Genomic DNA, 20,840 nt, shown 5'->3' with positions numbered 1-20,840 from the left:
AGAAAGAGGGGTGGGTGGGTGGGTGGGTGGCAGGTGGTGTGTGGTGTGTGTGTGTGTGTGTGCGGTGGTGTGTGTCCTTCCTTCCAAAATTTCCATGGTAAAGTAAAATGCCAAATGCAGACTAAACACTTTTGAAGAAGAACAAGGCAGAAGAAATTGTTCTTCTGTTATACTAGATATAAAGACATTTAAAAAGCTAAACTGTATGATATTGATTTTGCAATAGTCAAAAAATACCAAAGGAACAAAAGAGAGAACCCAGAAAAACACCCATGCATACATGAACATCTACGACAGAGCTAGCAATACAATAATACTTCAGGGACGATATTTTCAATATATGATGTTGGAATAGAGGGTTATCTATATCAAAATAAAAAAGAAAAGAAACTGAAATCCCACTTCATACCATACACATAAATCAATTCCAGGTAGATTAAAGATTTAAATGTAAAAGAAAAGAACATAGCTTTTAGAATAAAGAGCAGTATCTTCCTGAGCTCATATAGGGAAGGATTTATTAATAAAAGCACATAAAGCACTAAGTAGAAAAAATAATTAATACATTTTATTACATATGAATGAAGAACTTTGCTTCATTAAAAGACACCATAAAGGCACTGAAATAAGCCACAGAATGAAAATTGGCATTTTTAACAAATATAACCAACAAAGAGCAAGCATCCACAATAATAAAGAACTTGTACGAATTTATAAGAAATGCACGAAAAACTAGAGAAGAAATTTAGAGATAGAATATTCAGGACATACAACCATAACACTTCCCCACCTACCTCTTCTCTGAAGCAGTACTGAAAGTCAGTAGTGATCACTGAGCTCTCACATATCCCAGGGCTTTGGGGCTGAGCTATTGCTTTGATAAATGCCTAAAGTGACCTCTGAATCAAGACTACACCTGGACATAGATACAAAGAGATGAAAAGACATTTAGGCAGAAAATAGACATTTTCGCATTTGCCAAATAGGCAAAAGAATGGAATAGTCATTTCATAAAGGAGACTATCCAAATGGTCAATAATCCTGAGGTTTCCAACCTCATTAGCTATCAAGAAAATGAAATTAAAACTACAATGAAACAATATAGATCCAGACTCCTGAAAACTATCAGTCTTGAAAGAAAGACAGACAGACACACAGACACACACACACGCGCGCGCGCGCTCACACTCACACTCACACACGGGAACTGTTCTAAAGCAAACTAAATGCAATGTGTAATCCCTGATTGCATCCTGGATTTGAAATTGAGAAATCTAATCACAAACTGTATATTAGATAATATTAGTGTAACTGTTAAATATCTTAAGAGTGATCATAATACTGTGATTATATAGGAGAATGTCCATGTTCTTAAGAGACAATATAATAAAGTATTTAGGAGTAAAACCTCTTAATGTCTGAAATTTGCTTTTTAATAGTTGAGCGATAAACAAACTAACACACACATCCTTGTATAAAGGAAGAGAGAGGTAAAGCAAATGTGACAAAATGCCAATAGTTGGTAAATATAGGTGAAGGATGTGGGCGTACTATTTCAATTTTTCTCCATGGTTGAAATTTTTCAAAGCAGAAGGTTGAAGAAAATAGCACTTTACTAAAGACTAAAAAGAAGTGATTTAAACGAATGCTAATTATTAAGAAAGGGAAGAAAGAATACAATAAAATATAAGGAAATATCCATCAGATTGGAGTCTGACAATATCCAGTATGGACAAGGATATGGAGCAACCTGAACCTTCACACATGGTTGGTGGGATTTTAACCTGGGATAATCCCTTCACAAAAGAGTTAACATCTATTAAAGTTGAAGATGTGTGAACTCTTCACCCCTCAGTTCCACTCCTAGGTATATACCCTAAGAAACTTCTGCACATGTGTCCCAGGATACATGTACAAGAATGATCACAGTAGATCACATTAGATTTCTCAAGACTGATATATATAGCCTACTAAATGGAAACAAGCCACATGTTCAATTACAATAGAATGGATAAATGTTGGTATGTTCATAAAGGAATACTATACTGCAATGAAAATGAATGAACTATGGCTATATGCTACAATATGGATGAATCTCACCAACACAATGATAAGTAGAAAAGGAAGATCCAATAGAATACATACAATTCATCAATAGGATGCTTTAAAACAGGGAAAACTAAACACTGTCTAATGCTGCCTTCATGAGTGGTAAAAATATAAATAAAAGAAATTATCATCATAAGTCAAGACAGTGGTTATTCTGGTAGGCAGGGGGTTGTGATTTCTGAAGGTCATACAGAGACTTTTGGAGTACTGACAATGTTTTCTTTCTTGACCTGACTGAACATGTATTTTAATCTCTGGCATGATCTAGTTAATTATAAAAATATTGTTTTTAAGAATAGAATAAGAAGTGAGGAAGTGGAGATAAGTGATTGCACTAGGTTGAACGGTATGCTTCCAAAATTTATGTCTACCGAGAACCTCAGAATGTAACATTATTTGGAAACAGGGTATTTGCAGATATAATTAGTTAAGATGAGGTCACACTGGATTAGACTGGTCCTTAAGAAGCAATGTAAAGACACAATGTAAAGATACAGGGAGAATGTTATGTGAAGACAGAAGCAGAGATTGAAGTGAAGCATCTATAAGTCAAGGACTGCTAGCAACTACTAGAAGCTAGGAGACAGGCATGGAACAGATTCTCCCTCAGAGCCTCCAGAAGGAACCAACATCGCCAACGCCTTGATTTGAACTTCTAGCCTCCAGAACTATGACAGAATTTCTGTTATTTTAAGCCACCCAGTGTGTGGTACTTTGTTACAATAGCTCTAAGAAACTAATACAGATTTTGTGGTGGGAAATAGGGTGCTGCTGTAACAAATAGCTAAAAACGTGGAAGTGGCTTGGGAATTCGGTTAATGGGTAGAGGCTGGAAGAATTTTTGAACTGCTTGACAGCAAAAGGTTGGCTGCCTCGAAGAGACTGTTGGTAGAAATACAGATGTTAACAAGGGTTCTGGTGAGAGCTCAGAAGGAAGTAAAGAGGACAGAAGAGAAAGGTTCTGTCATCTTAGAGATTACATATATCATCATGAACAGAGTTGCTAGAGAGATGAACATTAAAATTGCTTCTGATGAGGCCTTAGAAAGAAATGATGAACATTTTGATACTGGAAAAAAGGTGATCTGTGTCATAAAGTGGCAGAAACTTAGCTAAACTGAGTTCTGTTGTTAGGTGGAAAGTATTCCTTATAAGTGATAAACTTGGATATTTAGCTGAGGAGATTTCCAAGAAAAGTGTGGAAGATACAGCCTGGTTTCTCTTTGATACTTATAATAAAATGAGAGAGGAGAGAGAGAGAAATTGAGAAATGACCAGTTAAAAAAGGAACCAGCACTTGATGATCTGGAGAATTCTCAGCCTATCTAAGATAACGTTCTCTGGAAACAGGGCTGGTGGTGTGGCTGGACAAATTTTCACTGAAGAGATTAAGTGTATGAGTCTTCGATCCAATCAACCATCTTAGCAGAAGCCAGGAATAGAGGAGGGGTTATCCAGAAAGGATCTGTGGGGAATTCTCATATCTCATGGTTTGACTCTCTTGACATACATAAGAGATTGACAAGGTTTTTGAGAATTTTATACAAGAAGAAACAGTGCCATCCTGGTGTGAAAGTGACAGCCACACAACAAAATGAAGGGAAGATGACTCTGAGGGCAATCTCACAGGTACAAAAACCAAAGAGGATGGGGCTGCAGCTGCCATGCGAGGGTGAGAAGATGAGGCTGTCCCAGAAGGCCCAGAGAGGGATAAGACAGAACACTGAGTTCAGAGCATCATCCTTAGGCCTTGAAACCTAATGGAATTTGCTGTGCTGGGCTGCTAACTTGCTTAGGACCAGTAACACCTTTACTCCTTCCTTTTTTGCCCTTTAAGAATGGGAATGCCTATCCTATGCCAGTCTCACCACTGTGTTTTGGAAGCAAATAACTTGTCTAGCTTCACAGGTCTCTGGACAGAGAGGAATTTTGCCATGGGACAGAACATACTCAGAGCCTCACGGACACCCGATTTAGATAATGAGACTTGGGACATTTGCGAGTTAATATTTAGATGAGATTTAGGACTTAGTCTTGAAGCTGGAATAGGTTAAGACTTTTGGGGATGTTGTAATGGAGTGAATGTATTTTGCATGTGAGATGGTTATAAATTTTTGCAGGTCAGAGGGAGGACTGTACTGGTCGAATAGCATAACCTGAAAATTCGTATCCATCCAAAGCCTCAGAGTGTGACTTTATTTGGAAATAGTGTCTTTGCAAATGTAATTAATTGAGGCCATACTGGATTAGGGTGGGCCCTAAATCCAAGACAAGTATCCTTATATAAGAAGGCCATTTGAAGACAGAGATAGACACAAAAGGAGACTGCCCAGTGATGACAAGGCAGAGACTGGAATGATGCATGTACAACACAAAGGAATGCTGGCAGCCACCAGAAGTTAAGAGACAAGGAAAGATCTCCTTCTGGAGTCTTCATAAAGAGCATGGGCCTGCCAATACATTGATTTCGGACTTTTAGTGGCTGTGAGAGGATAAATTTCTGTTGTTCTAAGCCACTAGATTTGTAGTAACTTGTTATGGCAGCTCTAGAAAAATAATAGTGACTCCAGAAAACTCTTCCAAGAAATTCTGTTATGGAGAAAAGGAAAAACTATTGATACACACCATATGAATGAACCTCAAAAAGATCGTGCTGAGTTAAAGAAGCTTTACACAAAGAATACATAGTGTATGATTTCAGTCAGCTGAAGCTCTAAAACAGGCAAAACTAATCAATAGAAAAAAAAAAATAAAAAAACTGGTTGCCTCTGGGAGGGTTGGGTGGGAATTGCTGAGAAGTATGATGGAACTTTCTGGGGTGATGGAAATCTATGTGTTGACAGGAGTCAGGTTACGCAGATGCAGTGGTGTGCTGGAGATGGGTCAATGACTTGCACATCTCTTCCCAACTCCATGTTCAGTGATAACATACTGGTAGCCTGACATCGGCCATGAAGTCGGCCTTGAAATCGGTGAGAGTATGTAAACCACAGAAATTGGCAAATAATACAAATCAGCCTTTTTTTTTTTTGCTGGAGAGCTGGCTGTTAACCATTTACCAACACATCACTACAAAGATATATACATTGATTGCATGCAGATTTTACATCAAAGAAAAATGTAAATATTTAGTTCTAACTAACAAAATGCATACTGGAGTATTTAGGGGGACACGTATCTACGCTGACAATTTATTTTAAATACATCAATAAAGTAAGACGGATAGAGGGATAGACAGGTGATAAAGTACAATATTAATGGTAGAATCTAGTTGGTGATATAATGGATGTTTGTGATAAGATTCTGTCAGCTTCTCTATGTACCTGAAAAATTTCATTAAAGACTGGAAAAAAAACCTTTTCCCATTAGGATATCAAAAATATTAACATATATACTTAATCCTATCCTTTTTACTGCTTCAATTTTTACATTTCATTTTTTAAACCAATTGCTACCTATTATGGTATATAATGAAGGGAGAGGATCTAAATGTATTGTTTGCTCAACAACTGAAGGGCATTTTTTTGTTTTTATCATTTTTTAAAGCTAGGTCATGGTAGGAGTATGTACACCATGGAAAATGGTAAAGGGTACAACTCATGTTGAAATCCCAAAAGGAAAGAAGAAATACTGAGGATAACTGATGGAAGTCCATGAGGAGAGAAAAGGGATAGGATCCAGAACAAAGGTATAAAGATTCACTTTAGGCAAGAAGGATGACCTTAGCACTGAGTTGAGATGGGAAAAAATGACGGTTAGGATGCAGCAGTTAGCAGAGAGTCAGGCAGAAAGTGGAAGGTTCTTCCCAATGGCTGTGTTTCCTTTGAAGTAGGAAGAAAGACTACCTGCTAAAAATAATAAAACAAAATAGAAAAGAGTAATGGAGATCTAAAATAGTATTTGTATGAGATGAAACACAGAGCTGATTAGGAACTGGGAGAGAGACCGCTGAACAAGGAAGAAGGCTCTAGACAATACCAGAGATGAGGAACTTATAGAGGCACTCATCAACAGTTATATGATTTTTCTCTAGTAGTGCTCAAAAGCCATCATGCAGAAATAGAGAAAGCAATTAGCTGGACAGATTCAGAGTTGAGGTTTTGCTAGATGGGTATGATTCACAGACAAGGAAGCAAGGAGAATGATTCATCGGCAAGAACGTGGGTAAATAATGGATGGTGGAGTCTAAGTGAGATGTGGAAGGAAAAGGAGATAAAAAGGCAATGACAGATTTGGAGAAAGAAAATGGTCAAGGAATTGGAGATTTTGACAGGGTTGAAGAGATGGAATAATGAGTGTTAAAGAGAGTTGTGAGAGCCAGGATTAGAAGAAGGTTGTGGTCACAGAGTAATACACTAGAGTTTAAGATTTCAGAGGAAGTACATTTCTAGAGATAATATATGCTGTTTTCCCACTGATTTAAGGTTAGAAAATGGGAAATGTGTTACTCTTCCCCCAAAAAAATTATTCTCAAGAAATAGTAAAATCACATTTAATAAACCACAAAACCTTTTGAAATCACATATGCAAGTGCCATGATCATCATCACAGACTTATGTGTAAAAATAGACTTAGATTTATGTCCTACCATGGCCACTTAATAACTGACCTTGAGAAAATCACTTATCCCCTCAGAAGCTCAATTTTGTTATCTGTAAAGTGATTATAATACTGCCACTATCTTATAGAGTTACTGTAAGGTTTAAATGAGTTAATGTGCAAAATGCTTAGCACAAGGACTGGCACAAACAAGCCCTTAAAAATTATTAGCTATTAGGACTTCTGTTTCTTGGTAAGATGAAGTAAGCCTTGTCTCTTCACCTTGTCTCTCTCACTGAATACAGTTATAAAACCTAGAGAGAATGGGTGGAACATCTGAAGACACTGAAAAGTACATAGTAGCAGGGAATAGGTAAGACACCCAGTATTTGAAATAACAAAGAACCCATGCCCAGACATAGCATAATCAAACTGCTGAAAGGTAAAGAGTAAAAAGAAACTGTTTAGTTGGGAATTGATAGTCTTTCCAACTAAAGGTACCAGGACCACTGGATATCCATATGCAGAGACTAATGTAGACCTAACCTTATACCATACATATAATTCAGAAATTAACTCAAAATGGTTCACAGACCTAAATGTATGAGCTAATGGTATAAATCTTCTAGAACACATATGAGAAAATCCCTCTGACCTTGGGTTAGAAAGAAACCTTAGTTACTGGGCCAAAACCAGAAGTGATTGAAAAATATAATTAGTAAGTTAAACGTCATCAAAAACACAAACTTTTAAGCTTCAGAAGATGCCATCAAGAGAGGTGACATCAGTAAAAATGGTAGAGTAAGGACTCCTTAAAATTTTCTCCTCCATAAAGGCAATGAGAACACTGGTAGAAAACTGCCAGAACCAACTTTTTCAGAACTGTGGAAATTAACCAAAGGCTTGCAGCAATCTGGGGAACATTTATTCAAGAAAAATTCAAGAACATTTATTAGTGAGCTGAATCTCAGTAAGAATAGTAAGTTTTGTGGCATTTTAACATGCCTTTTTCTCATCCTTTTCTCCCAGGTCTGTGGTAACCTTGAAAGCCAATCACCTCAAATCACAGTGAAAACAGCAGCCTGGCAGCCACTGGAAGAGAAAGACAAGGTTGGAGCTCATTCAAAGCACTATTCTCAGAGAATTTTTCATTATTTGACCTGTCTACTAGTTCCCTGGAAGATCCCATAAGCAATGCTGTTTATATTTGACTTCACTCAAAGGTCACTCAGTGCTAACAGACTTTGCCCCACGACCTTTACCCAAAACCATCAGAAACAGTTGTTGAATTTTGCAGCTACCTGAGGTGGTAGAGTTGAGGCAACTAGGTTAATAACCAAAAAGCTTAGAAGGAAATCCTGGGGAATGAAATGTCTTTAGGAGGCTCTGAAACCTAGAAGACCACACACATGCGCAGGGATATCCACGTGGCCAGAGCTTTATGCATGCTCAGCAAAGACCTGAAAAAGTCCTAAGTGCACCTCTGGCTAATCTTGAGTCTCTGAGTGAAGAGAAAGTGAAGGCTAAAATGAAATTGTAAACTGCCTGGCTGACTATTGAAGATGTGCTCAGCTTGCACACAAAATCCCTCGGTATGGGGGAAAGTACTAGTTCTAGACATAATTAAAATGTCATGTTAAGTTAAAGAAGGTCACATATTATATGATTCCATTTATATGAAATGTCCAGAATGGGCAAATCCATAAGGACAGACAGCAGATTAGTGGCTGCCTGGGTTGGGAGTGGAAACAGAGACCCAGAACAATCTCTGGGATGACAAACGTTCTAAAACTGGATTGTAGCGATAGTTGACCAACTCTGTAAATTTGCTACAAATCACTGAATTGTACCTTTAAAAGGAGTGAGTTTTATGATATGTAAATGATAACTCAATAAAGAAATGAAAAAAAAAAGACTCAACTACATTCTATAAGAAATTCACTTTTTAAAAGCGAAAGTCACTTTCAAATATAGTAATACAGATCAGGATAAAAGTAAAATGGACAGAAAGTAATTCTGGAATGTTGGAGTAAGGACCTCTGAAAATCTGCTGCTCCATAAGAGCAAAAAGAACACTGGCAAAAACTGTCAAAATCAAATTTTTGATACGTCTAGAAATCACGTAAAAGCTTTCAACAACATGAGAAACAGTTATTCAAGACGAATAGCTGAGTGTCAACACTTGGAAGGTTTGTTGCATTTCAACTTTCCATAATCCCATTTCCCTCTCTCTAGCTTTGCAGTACCTTGTAAACCAACAATCTAGCAACTATGATAGTGCTGAAAAAAACCAGCAGCCTAACTAATGATGGAGGAAGCAGAGCAGTTTTGAAGCTCCCCCAAAGCCCTATCCTAAGAGAACTGTCACTGTTTGACCTGTCTAGCACCTCAATGAAAAGCTACGAGGGCTTGTATTTGACTTGGTTCATATCTCACTCTGTGGGGGGTGGCCCATCCCTAGGGCATTTGTTAAAACCAATCAATGGGGATTGTTTTAACACTGCAGCACCTTGAGGTGACATTACCAGCTGGGGCTAACAAGAGGCTGACGAAAAACCTTAAAAGGAAACACAGGGCATGAGCATCACACTTCTGAATTAAAACATACTACAAAGAAGTACCAATTAAAACAGCATGGTACTGGCTTAAGGAAAAACATATAGACCAGTAGAAGAGAACAGAGAGGCCAGAAATAAACCATGCATATATGGTCAACTGATCTTTGACAAAGCTGCCAGGAATACACAATGGGGAAATGACAGTCCCTTCAACAAATGGTGCTGGGAAAACTGGAAATCCACATGCAAAAGGATGAAACTGAACCCTTATCTTATGCCGCTCACAAAAATCAATTCAAAATGGGTTAAAGACTTAAAGTTAAGACCATCAACTCTAAAAGTCCTACAAGAAAACATAGGGGAAAGGTCTCTTAGCTTTAGTATTGGCAATGATTTCTTGAATATAACCCCAAAAGCAGGGGCAACAAAAGCAAGAGATAAGCAGAACTACATAAAACTAAGAAGCTTCTGCACAAGAAAAATAATAAAGTAAAAAGGCAACCTCCAGAATGGAAGGAAATATTTGCAAACCATATATCCGATAAGGAGTTAATATCCAAAATATGGGGAACTCTTACAACTCAATGGCATTAAAAAAAAAAAAAAACAAACCTGATTAAAAACTGAGCAAAGGATTTGAATAGATGTTTCCCCACAGAAGATATACAAATAGTCAGTAAGTATATGAAAAGATGCTTACCATCACTAACTATTAGGGAAATGCAAATCAAAACTACAATGAGATATGAATACTATTTTAAAAAAGTGTTGGCAAGGATCTGGAAAAACTGGAACACTTGTACACTTTTGGTGGAAATGTGGTACAGTGTGACTACTATGAAAAACAGTATAGAGGTTACACGAAAGATTAAAAATAGAAATACCATATGATAAATCAATTCCATTTCTAAGCATTTATCCAAAAGAACTGAAATCAAGGTCTCCAAGAGATATCGGCACTCACATATTCAGTGCAGCACTGTTCATGACAGCCAAGACACAGAAACAACCAAATGTCCACTGATAGATGAATAAAGAAAATGTAGTTATATAAATACAATGGAGTATTACTCAGCTTTAAAAGAGGAGGAAATCCTGCTATATATGACAGCATAGATGAACCTTGAGGACATTATGCTAAGTGAAATAAGCCAGCAACAAAAGGACAGATATTGCATGATACAGCTTATATGAGGTATATAAAAAAAATCAAATGCATACAAGCAGAGGGTATAATGATAGTGGTCAGGGCTGGGGGAAGAGGAAAATGGGGAGTTACTACTCAATGGTTATAAAGTTTTAGTTATGCAAGATAACAAGTTCCAGAGATCTGCTGTATAACACTGTACCTACGGTTAACACTGTACCTATGGTTAGCAATAATGTATTGCACACTTAAAAATCTGTTAAGAGGTAAATCTCATGTTAAGTTCTTACCACAATTTAACAAAAAAAGAAGAAAAACAGGGAATGAAATGTCCACAGAGGGCTTTTAAATAACTCAGACATATTCCTGGGACACTATAAAGTACCAAACATGTGCAGTGCTATGTGTATGCTCAGGAAAGTTAGTACCTGAGAAGTCGTTAATCTCTCACTTCCAGCTGACCTTGAGGCTCTGTGCAAGCAGGAAGCGGAGTCTAAGGCAGAGCTGCAAACTGCCAGCCTGAGTGAGACAGAGTGACCAACACACACACACACACACACACACACACACACACACACACACACTCACTCACTCTCTCTCTCTCTCTCTCTCTTTTTTTCCCTCTCCCTTCTCCCCTCTCCTCTCCTCTCTCCTCCCCTCTCCTCTCCTATCCTCTTCTCTTCTGTCTTCTCTTTCGCTCTCTCTCCCTCCCTCCCTCCTTCAATAAGATGGTAGACTTTTTGGTTCAAGGCACTGAAGTAAAACTCCCTACAGTCATTAAGGCCACTATGTTAACTGAACAGAGACTTCAGTGGCTGCATGTGACAAAGAATTCAAAATTTGCGGAACTAGTCCAGTAAAGTCACTAAACAAATAAATAGCAACAACGACAAACCCTGATTGGGATGACTGATTTTCAGAGTCATCACATTATTTTAAATGTCTAATTTTCAACAAAAATTTACAAGACTGTTATGGACTGAATTCTTGTGTCCCTCTCCCCCGAAATTCATACCCTATCCCTCACTGTGAGGGTAACAGAAGGTAGGGACCTTTTGGAGGTAATTAGGATCAGATGAGGTAATGAGGGTGGAGCCTACATGAATAGAATCGGTGCCCTTTTAAGAGTCTTCAGAGATTTGCTTCCTCTCTTTGCTCTCTGCCATGTGAGGATCCAACAAGAAGTCAGCAGTCTGAAAACCCAGAATAAGGCTCTCATCAGAACATGCTGGAACTCTGATCTCAGATTTCTATCCTATAGAACCGTGAGAAATAAATCTGTTTTTTATAAGCCACCCAGTCTATGGTACTTTGTTACAGCTGTCTGAGCTAAGATGAAGACATTACAAACAACAACAAACCAGGAAAGTACGACCCATACACAGGAGATTGATAGAAACTATCCTGAGGAAGCACACTTGACTTCTCAGACAAAACTTTAAAAGAGTTATTGTAAGTTCAAACAATTAAAGGAAATCATGTATAAAGAACTATCAAGATGTTTTAGAATGCCTCACCAAATAAGGAATAAAAATAACAAAAAAAATTGTAATAAAGAACCAAATAGAAATTCTAGAGTTGAAAATGTACTAGAGGGGTTCAACAGAAGAACTGAGCTGACAGAAGAAAGAATCAGAAAACTTGGAGATATGCTAACTACCTTATCTGAGGAAGATTATGCAATTTGAGTAGCAGAAAGAAAAAAAATGAATAAAAATAAGAGAGCCTCAGAGACCTGTGGGAGACCATTAAACATACAAACATATGCATAATGGAAATCTCAGAAGGAGAGGAATGGGCAAAGAGATATTTGAAGAAGTAATGGCTGAAAGTTTCCCCAAATTGATGAAAACCATTAATCTACACATTACAGAACCTTGAAAGACTCCAAAAAAGATAAACTCAGAGACTGACTTGTAGTCTGTCCGAAGAGACATTTAGACATGTAGCCAAATTGTCAAAAGTGAAAGATGAAGAATGAGTCTTGAAAGCAGCAAGAGAAAAGAGATACATTATGGACAAAGAATCCTAAAAATAATAGGTGACTTCTCAATAGAGATACTACAGGAGCCAAAAGGCAGTGAGATGACATATTTGATATGCTGAAAGAATACTACTAACCGAAAATTCAATGACTGGCAAAAACCTATACTTCAAAACTAAAGGAGACATTAAAATATTCCAAGATAAACACAATCTGAGAGAGTTTATCACTAGATGACCTGCCTTATGAGAAAAATTATAGGGAATCCTTCAGGCTGAAATAAATGCACACAAAGAAAAAGCACTAGTAAAGTTGACTACATAGGTAAACATAAAATACAGTATAAATGTTTTTGTCTTTGTAACTTTTTCTTGTCCTATCTGACTTTAAAAATCAAAAGATAAGTGCATAAAGCAATAACTATAAAACTGTTGACGGACTTAAAATCTATAAAGATGTAATTTGTATGGCAACAATAGTACAAAGGAGGAAGGAGAGAACAGAACTAAACAGGAACAAAGATTTGGAATATTACTGAAATTAAGATGGCATTAATACAAACTAATTTGTTCAAGCTAAGATGTTAATTATAACACCCAGGGCAACTACTAAGAAAATAACTAAAAAAATAATAAAAGCAGCAACAAGTTAATTAAAATGATATACTGGAAACATCTGTTTAACATAGAGAAATAAATGAGTGATAGAGGAACAAAAAAGATATAACATATACAGAAAACGAATAGCAAATGGCAGATACAAATCCTACCTAATCGGACTCCTATTAAATACATGAAATATAAATAAACTAAACACTCTACTCAACTCAATTGGAAGAATAGATTTTAAAAAAGAAAACACGATCTACTTGCTGTCTATACTTTAGATTAAAAAAAAAGGTTGAAAGTAAAAGGATGGAAAAAGATATTCAATACAAAAAAGAGTCAAAGTAGAGCACGGTATAAGAAAGTTGAGTCTTTTCTCTTTTTTCCTTGGTGAGTCTAGCTAAAGGATTGTGAATTTTGTGAATCAACTTTTGGTTGTTGATTTTCTCTATTTTTTAATTCTCTATTTATTTTGACTTTAATCTTAATTTCCTGCCTTCAGCTTGATGTGGGTTTAGTATGCTCTTTTTGTAATTTATTTTCTTTAATTAACCTTTTTAGAGCAGTTATAGGTTCACAGCAAAATTGAAGGAAGGTACAGAGATTGCCCACATACTCCCGTCTCCACACATGTATAGCTTCCCCCATTATCAACACCACCCATCAGAATGGCATATTTGTTACAAATAATGAACCTACATTGACACATCATAATTACCCAGCCTATAATTTACATTATAGTTCATTCTTAGTGTTGTACATTCTATGGGTTTGGACAAATTTTTATAGTTTATAAAGCAGAAGTTTTGGTTATCAATTTGATATCTTTCTTCTTTACTAATATGGGCATTTACACCTTTATATATCCCCCTAAATACTGTTTTCACTGCATTTCATAAGTTATAATACACTGTTTTGTTTTTATTCATCTCAAAGTATTTTCTAATGTCCCTTGTGGCTTTTTCTGATCCATTGGTTATATGGTATTTAATTTCTGCATATCCGTAATTTCCTAAATGTCCTTCTATTATTGATTTCCAATTTCATTCCACTGTGAATAGAAGTGGTGAGAGTGTACAACCTTATCTTATTCCTGATTCTGGGGGAAATTTTTCAATCTTTCACCACTAATTATGATGTGAATTAATTAACACAAATATGTGGCCAATTGATTTCTGACAAAAATGCAAAAGCAAGTAAATGGAGAAAGAATACTCTTTTCCACAATTAGCTCTGGAACAACTGGACATTCATAGGCAAAATAGTGAACTTTTATTTAAACCTCACACCTTATACAAATATAAAGTCAAAATGGATCATAGATCTAAATGTGAAGTATACAACTATAAAACTGTTAGACGGAAACACAGGAAAAAATCTTTTTCATAAACTGATGTTAGACAAAGTTCTTAGACATGAAAAAAACCCCATGATCCACAAAAGACAAGTTGACACGCTGGATTGTATCAAAATTTAACACATTTGCTCTGAGGCAAAAAACGGAAAACAACAAAATGCTGCTGAGAAAAACGACATCCTGTGTTCATGGATTGAAGACTTAATGTTGTTATGATGTCAATACTACCCAAAGTGATCTACAGATTCAATGCAATTCCTATCAAATTCCCAATGACTATTTTTTTGCAGAAATAGAAAACTCCATCCTAAAATTCATATGGTATCTCAAGGGACCCCAAATAGCAAAAACAATCTTGAAAAAGAAGAATAAAGTTGGAGGTCTTGCACGTCCAGATTTCAAAACTTACTACAAATCCACAGTAATTAAAACAGTACAGGCACTAGCATAAAGACAGACATATATATCAATGGAATAGAATGGAAAACCTAGAGAGCGACTCTTGCATTAATTGTCAACTGATTCTCAGGGAGGGTGCTAAGACCATTCAGTGGGGAAGGACAATCTTTTCAACAAGTAGTACTGGAAAAACTAAATATCAACATGCAAAAAAAATGAAGTTGGATCCTTATCTTATACCATACCATATACAAATTTAACTCAAAATGGACCAAAGACCTAAATGTTAAGAGCTAAAACTATAAAACTCTCAAAAGACAATATAGGGGAAAAGCTTTGTAACATTAGATTTATCAATGATTTATTGGATATGACAGCAAAAGCACAGGAAACAAAAGAAAAAAATGACAAATTGGACTTCAGAGAAAATAAAAACTTTTGTGCATCAAAGGGCACTATCAACAAAGTGAGAAGGCAACCCATGGGATGGGGGAGAAAATATTTGCAAATCATGTATCTGATAAGGGATTGACATCCAGAATACATGAATTGCTCCTACAACTCAACGACAAATAAACAACCTATTTAAAAACTGGGCAAACGACTTAAATAGACATTTCTCCAAAGAAAATATACGAATTACTAAAAAGCACATGAAAACATGCTCAACTTTACTAGTCATTAAGGAAATGCAAATCAAAACCACAGTAAGATACCACTTCGCACCCATTAGTATGGCTATTATAAAAAATAATAAAAACGTAAGTGTTGGCAAGGGTATGGAGAAACTGGAATCCTTGTGCATTGCTGGTGGGAATATCGAATGGTACAGCCTCTGTGGAAACCAGTATGGTGGTTTCTCAAAAGATTAAACATGATTCAGCAATTCCACTTCTGGGTATATACTCAAAAGGACCGAAACCAGGGACTTGAACAGGTACTTGTGCATCCAGGTTTAAAGCAGCATTATTCACAATAGCCAAAAGGTAGAAGCAACAAAAGTGTCTATTGAAAGATGAAAGTTAAAACAAAAATGTGGTAGATACGTACAATGGAATATTATTCAGGCTTAAAAAGGAAGGAAATTCTGACACATGCTGCAATACAGAAGACCTTGAAGACATTATGCTAAGTGAAATAAGCCAGACATAAAAGGATAAATACTGTATGATTCCACTTATATGAGCTACCTAGGGTAGTCAAATTCTTAGAGATAGAAAGTAGAATGGTAGTTGCCAGGGGTTGAGTGGGGGAGGGAGAAATGGGGAGTTAGTGTTTAATGGGTACAGAGCTTCAGTTTGGGAAGATGAAAAAGTTCTGGAGATGGATGGTGGTGATGGTTGCATATCGATGTGAATGTACTTAAAGCCACAGAACTGAACACTTAAAAAATGGTAAAAATGGTCACCTTTATGTTAGGTGTATTTTATCAAAATAAAAGAAGTTTGCTCTGCAAAAATCAGTCTGAAGTGAATGAAAAGACAAGCTATAGACTGGAATAAAATATTTGCAAATCAGATAACCAACAAAGAATTGCATTAAGAATATATAAAGAACTCTCAAAAGTCATCAGGAAGAAAATAAACAACCAAATTAAAAAACAAGAAAAGATCTGAATAGACATTTCAGCAAACAGGATATAGGATGGCAAATAAGCATATGAAAAGATGTTGAACATCATTAGCCACTAAGGAAATGCAAATTAAAACTACAATGAGGTACTACTTCACAGTTAATAGAGTAACTAAAATAAATACCAACAATACCAAATGCTGACAAAGATGTAGAGCAACTTGGAACTCTCATACATTGCTGGTGGAAATGCAAAATGATTCAGCCACTCTGAAAAATGGTTTGGCAGTTTCTTACAAAGTTAAACACTTACCATATGACCCAGTAATCCCACTCCTAGATATTTACCTTAGAGAAATAAAAATTGTATGTTCACAAAAAAACCTGTATAAGAATGTTCATATCAGTATTATTCATAATCACCATTACCTGGAAACAACCCAAATACACTTCAATGTTTGAATGGATAAACAAACTTTGGAACATCCACTCAATGGAACGCTACTAAGCAAAATGAATGAACTACTGATACACATAACAACTTGGATGAATCTCAAAGGCATTATGTTGAATGAAAGAAGCCATTCTCAAAAGCTTACATATTATATGATTCCATTCGTATGACATTCTCTAAAAGACAAAACTACAGTGATGGAAAACAGATCAGTGATTGCCAGATTATGGGTGGTGTTGGGGCTGACTATCAATGGATAGTATGAGGAAGTTTTAGGGTGATGGAGCTGTTCTCTATCCTGATCGTGGTGGTGATTACATGAATCTACACGACTGACAATTCACAGAATTGTACATCAAAAAAATCAGACAGTTTTATTGTAAATTCATTTCAAAAAAATAGAAGAAAATATTGGCTATATCATCATTATCAATAGTTATACTTTACTGATTAATAAAGATATTCTGAATTAGTTGTGAAATAGGATCTAAAATCATTAAGGTTGTTTTATGTCTGGTAGAATAACTTAAAGGTATAGAGAAAAAAATCAATAACACTAAATGTAAAAATTTAAAATTTCTACTAGCTCCTCTTTTTAATATTCTGTATAAGGATAATATGCTCCCTCCGGACCATTTTCTATGAACATTGTTATATACTGGATATGGAATTAAGTAAGCACTCAACTTGGAAGTCTAGGACTCTAGGTTACATTCCTAAATCTAACACTGTAAGAAAACTCTCGACTTGCCTTTTGTGCCTAATTTTATCTTCCTCTTCATTGAGGTCATGTACTTGTCTGCACTTGTCTTTTTGTGGTATGCTGTGAAGGTTTAAAGCAAGGAGTTTCAAAGATAGGAAAAAGAACAGATTCATACACCACCCACCACCCACCCCAAATACCAAGCACTGCTCTACGTGATTTACATGTATTATTTCACTTCATCCTCCTAACAATCCTGCAATATAGCTACTATTAATATTCTCAGTTTACAAATGAAACTGAAGCTGCTAGGGGGAAACCTGCCCCAAATCGTAAAACTAGTAAGTGGAGAACCAGGATTTTCCCAGCAGTCTGCCTCCAGAATCCATGTTCTTAATCGCTAAGCTATGTCTCTCCACAAAAGGCTATTTGTTAGTTCTTTTACTTCCCTCACCACTGCTCTTCCATGTCTATGGTCTCACTGTCTCTAACAATTCATTCATTCTCATGGCTTTACCTGTCATCTATGCATAGATGAGTCCCGGTCCTGTAGATCTGGTTCTGACCTCTCCCCGAGCTTCGCTTCTGGATGTCTAACAGCCTCTTCAATATCTGCATTTCACGATCCTGCCATTCTCACAAATTCAACATGCTTAAACTCAAACTCATCATCTTCCCTCAAAATTTCCCCATAAATGCTTTCTTAATTTTGTTAATTGTTTAGTCACATAGCCTTGAAACATCTGGATTACCTCTGACACATTCCTCTCCATTAACCCTCCTCCTTAAGTCTCAGTCAACAAGTTTTACCAATTCTTCCTTCGTAATGTCTCTTATAACCATACCTACGTCTCTTCACATCTCCACTGCCATCATTTCAGTCCAGATCTTCATGCCTAAATGACTGTAGTACCTCCTAAATCATTTTCCTTGCTTCCAGTTCTTCTCTCTCATTCTATTTCTTGGTCATCATATTAATCATGTTAAAATACAACTTTTATCATGTTCTTCCTGGCTGAAATACCTTTAACTATATCCAAAGTAACTAACCGAATAACTCTGCATAGAGTTAGACTACCCACCAAAGAAAGGTCAAAAATTTTAGCTAACTTGTCTCTGATAACACCCTCAAACATGCCATAGTGCTTACACCATCTGCTGCAACTGAAATGCCTTTCCCTCTCCTTCCTAAAGAACAGGTACTATTAAAAAAATTTAAATCTTACCTCCTCGGAGAGGCCTTCTTCAGTCGTGCCAATGCACAGTGGCCTTTCTCTCCTCTGAACTCCTACAGCACTTAATAACTGTACGTCACATTGTTACTAGATGCCACTTTTCTCTCTCCAACCAGACTGTAATTGGCGCCAAGTCAGAAATCATTTCTTAAACTTCTGTGCACCTTCCACAGTGCCTAGCAAAACTTATCTGTTAAACTCACTCTTTCTCGTTAAGATATGGACAACTTATCTATATATTTTGTGCTAATTTATACTTCAGCCTAAAGACCTTTTACAATCTAGCCTCGCCTACCTTTCCAGTGTCATCTCCCTGCTGTATCCTATACTGCCTGCCACACTGAACTTTTTCATTGTTCCCTAGACACGCCAGGTCCTTTCACAGTCCTGTTCTCATTCACCCATTATCTATAATGCCTTCTCCCCCTTATTTACCTGACAAATGTCTACTGATCTGTCAAGACTCAATAAAAATGTCAACTTATGAATCCCCCAACTAGACTTAGATGCTCTCTATGTTCTGTGCTCCCTCAGCATCTTATTCACATCTCTATAATAGCAATTTCCATGCTGAACTGCAACTAACTCTGGACATGTTTGTCTCTCTCATGGGACTATACATTCCTCAAGAGTAGTGATAGTGTGTATTTCCCTCACTCCCTTCTCTAACTCTTCATATTTAGTGCCCTGATGTTAAATCTCTCTCAGTGAATGAATATTTCAAAGTTAGTGGTGACCACATACCTTGGTAATAAAGAGCCTTAAGGAAGGAGTGACGATCAGCTCCCTGAAATAAAGAGTTTTCTATTTCCATTTCTCGCCGGGTCAGCTGTTTGCTCTTTGCAAATCTCTGTGGCAGGCAAAGGATGCGCTGACGCTCTGAGATCCTTTCTTCAATATCTTGAAGACGGTTCTGTATTGCTTCAGGGGTTGCCCTCAGTCTCATCCTCTGAAACCAGAAAAAAGAGATGGAATATATCATAGAGGACTCACCCTGAAAGTGATGGTCTGATGCCTCAAGTAAGATGATCAGGGCCCGAAAATGAGCATTTGTACATATGGTAGCGAATAAGTCAAAGGACAGCTTCTCTTTTACCAGGGTCCTTATCCTAGAAACTGAAGAAGATTCAGACGCAAAGCTCAGTTTTGTGAGAACTAAAAATTAAAAGGTTCTGTGCCAAGTGAAGAGATCTCGCTCTTTACTGTCCAGAAGAAACTCACCTCACTTACCTTTTCGCCTGAAACATGGCTCTTCCAGATTAAGATTTCTGTTTCATTGAGCCCTAGTTCCCTGAGAGAAGCTGTTTCCTGGTCCTTCTCATGCAGTGTCTGGAACTGGGACAAAGTCATAGTCCCCGCTGCTTCCTTCCCAAAGGGCTTATACATAGTACCAGGAGCAAAGCTCTCTTTCTTAGACACACATCTGCAAGAAAAGCAGGAAGAGAGTAAGAACATCTTCAAGTTACCACAATTCACAGAAACGGGGCTTGCTATGAAAAGAGGCACAATAAAACTCATCGGTAATTTCTCTCAAGTCCTATTTCTAGGCTGAAGCACCACTGCAACAATATGGAATTCTACCAACAGTCTCCTCATCTAGGACTAATAAATGACTGAATCAAGTATTTATTTATTGAGTACCTACTATACACCAGACACTGTGCTAGGTACTGAGGATTTAACAGTAAAAAAGAAAAAAAAATGTTTTCTGCTTTTGTGGAAGAACAGTGCAAAGATAGGCAAGTAAACAGGCAACGATAATATTGGGTTATAAGTACTATATCTGCTGAGGCTTCCCTAAGTACCTTTCACAAGAAAGGTACTTAGCCCAGACGTCATAGAAAATGGGAAGATTCCTAGAAGAAGAGACAGAGAAGCAAAACCCTGCCTGATATGTAGAAGTTTGCCAAGGCACGGGAGCGGGTGGGAACGGAGTGTTCCATCCAAACTCTAAGAGGGGTCTGTCACCTGAAGGTGAGGATCTATGGTACTCTACCTGTTTGCAAAATCAATACCTACTGCTCAATGGAGACGGCGGTATCAAGTTGATGCTGAAGGAGGCTTTTCAGCTGCCTCTCCCCTTCTGTTTCCAACTCTTCCAGGACATGCTCATCACTCTTCACACAGCTGTTTACCCTGGAATAGATATAAGAATATATTCTTTGTCTACCGTTAGTG

The 20,840-nt window shown here is 37.0% G+C and overlaps 1 protein-coding gene across 3 annotated transcripts in view; it reads right to left on the bottom strand.

Annotated features, from left to right (window-relative positions):
* Positions 1-20,840, bottom strand: part of RBM41 (RNA binding motif protein 41) — a 57,955-nt gene that overhangs the window by 34,157 nt on the left and 2,958 nt on the right. For 2 of the 3 annotated variants that reach the window (XM_039878934.1, XM_039878936.1), the window contains exons 2-5: positions 20,682-20,798; positions 19,893-20,085; positions 19,407-19,611; positions 17,476-17,547 (exon numbers count right to left, since the gene is read on the bottom strand). In XM_039878934.1, the coding sequence (XP_039734868.1) occupies positions 17,476-17,547; positions 19,407-19,611; positions 19,893-20,085; positions 20,682-20,798 (587 nt within the window). The remainder of the gene's footprint in view (positions 1-17,475; positions 17,548-19,406; positions 19,612-19,892; positions 20,086-20,681; positions 20,799-20,840) is intronic. The other variant, XM_039878935.1, reaches the window with a different exon arrangement.

Source organism: Pteropus medius, unplaced genomic scaffold (genome assembly GCF_902729225.1).
Source record: "Pteropus medius unplaced genomic scaffold, Ma_sr-lr_union100, whole genome shotgun sequence".
NCBI lineage: Eukaryota > Metazoa > Chordata > Mammalia > Chiroptera > Pteropodidae > Pteropus > Pteropus medius.
The sequence above is the reverse complement of the archived record's forward strand: the minus strand, read 5'-3'. Positions and strand labels throughout refer to the sequence as shown.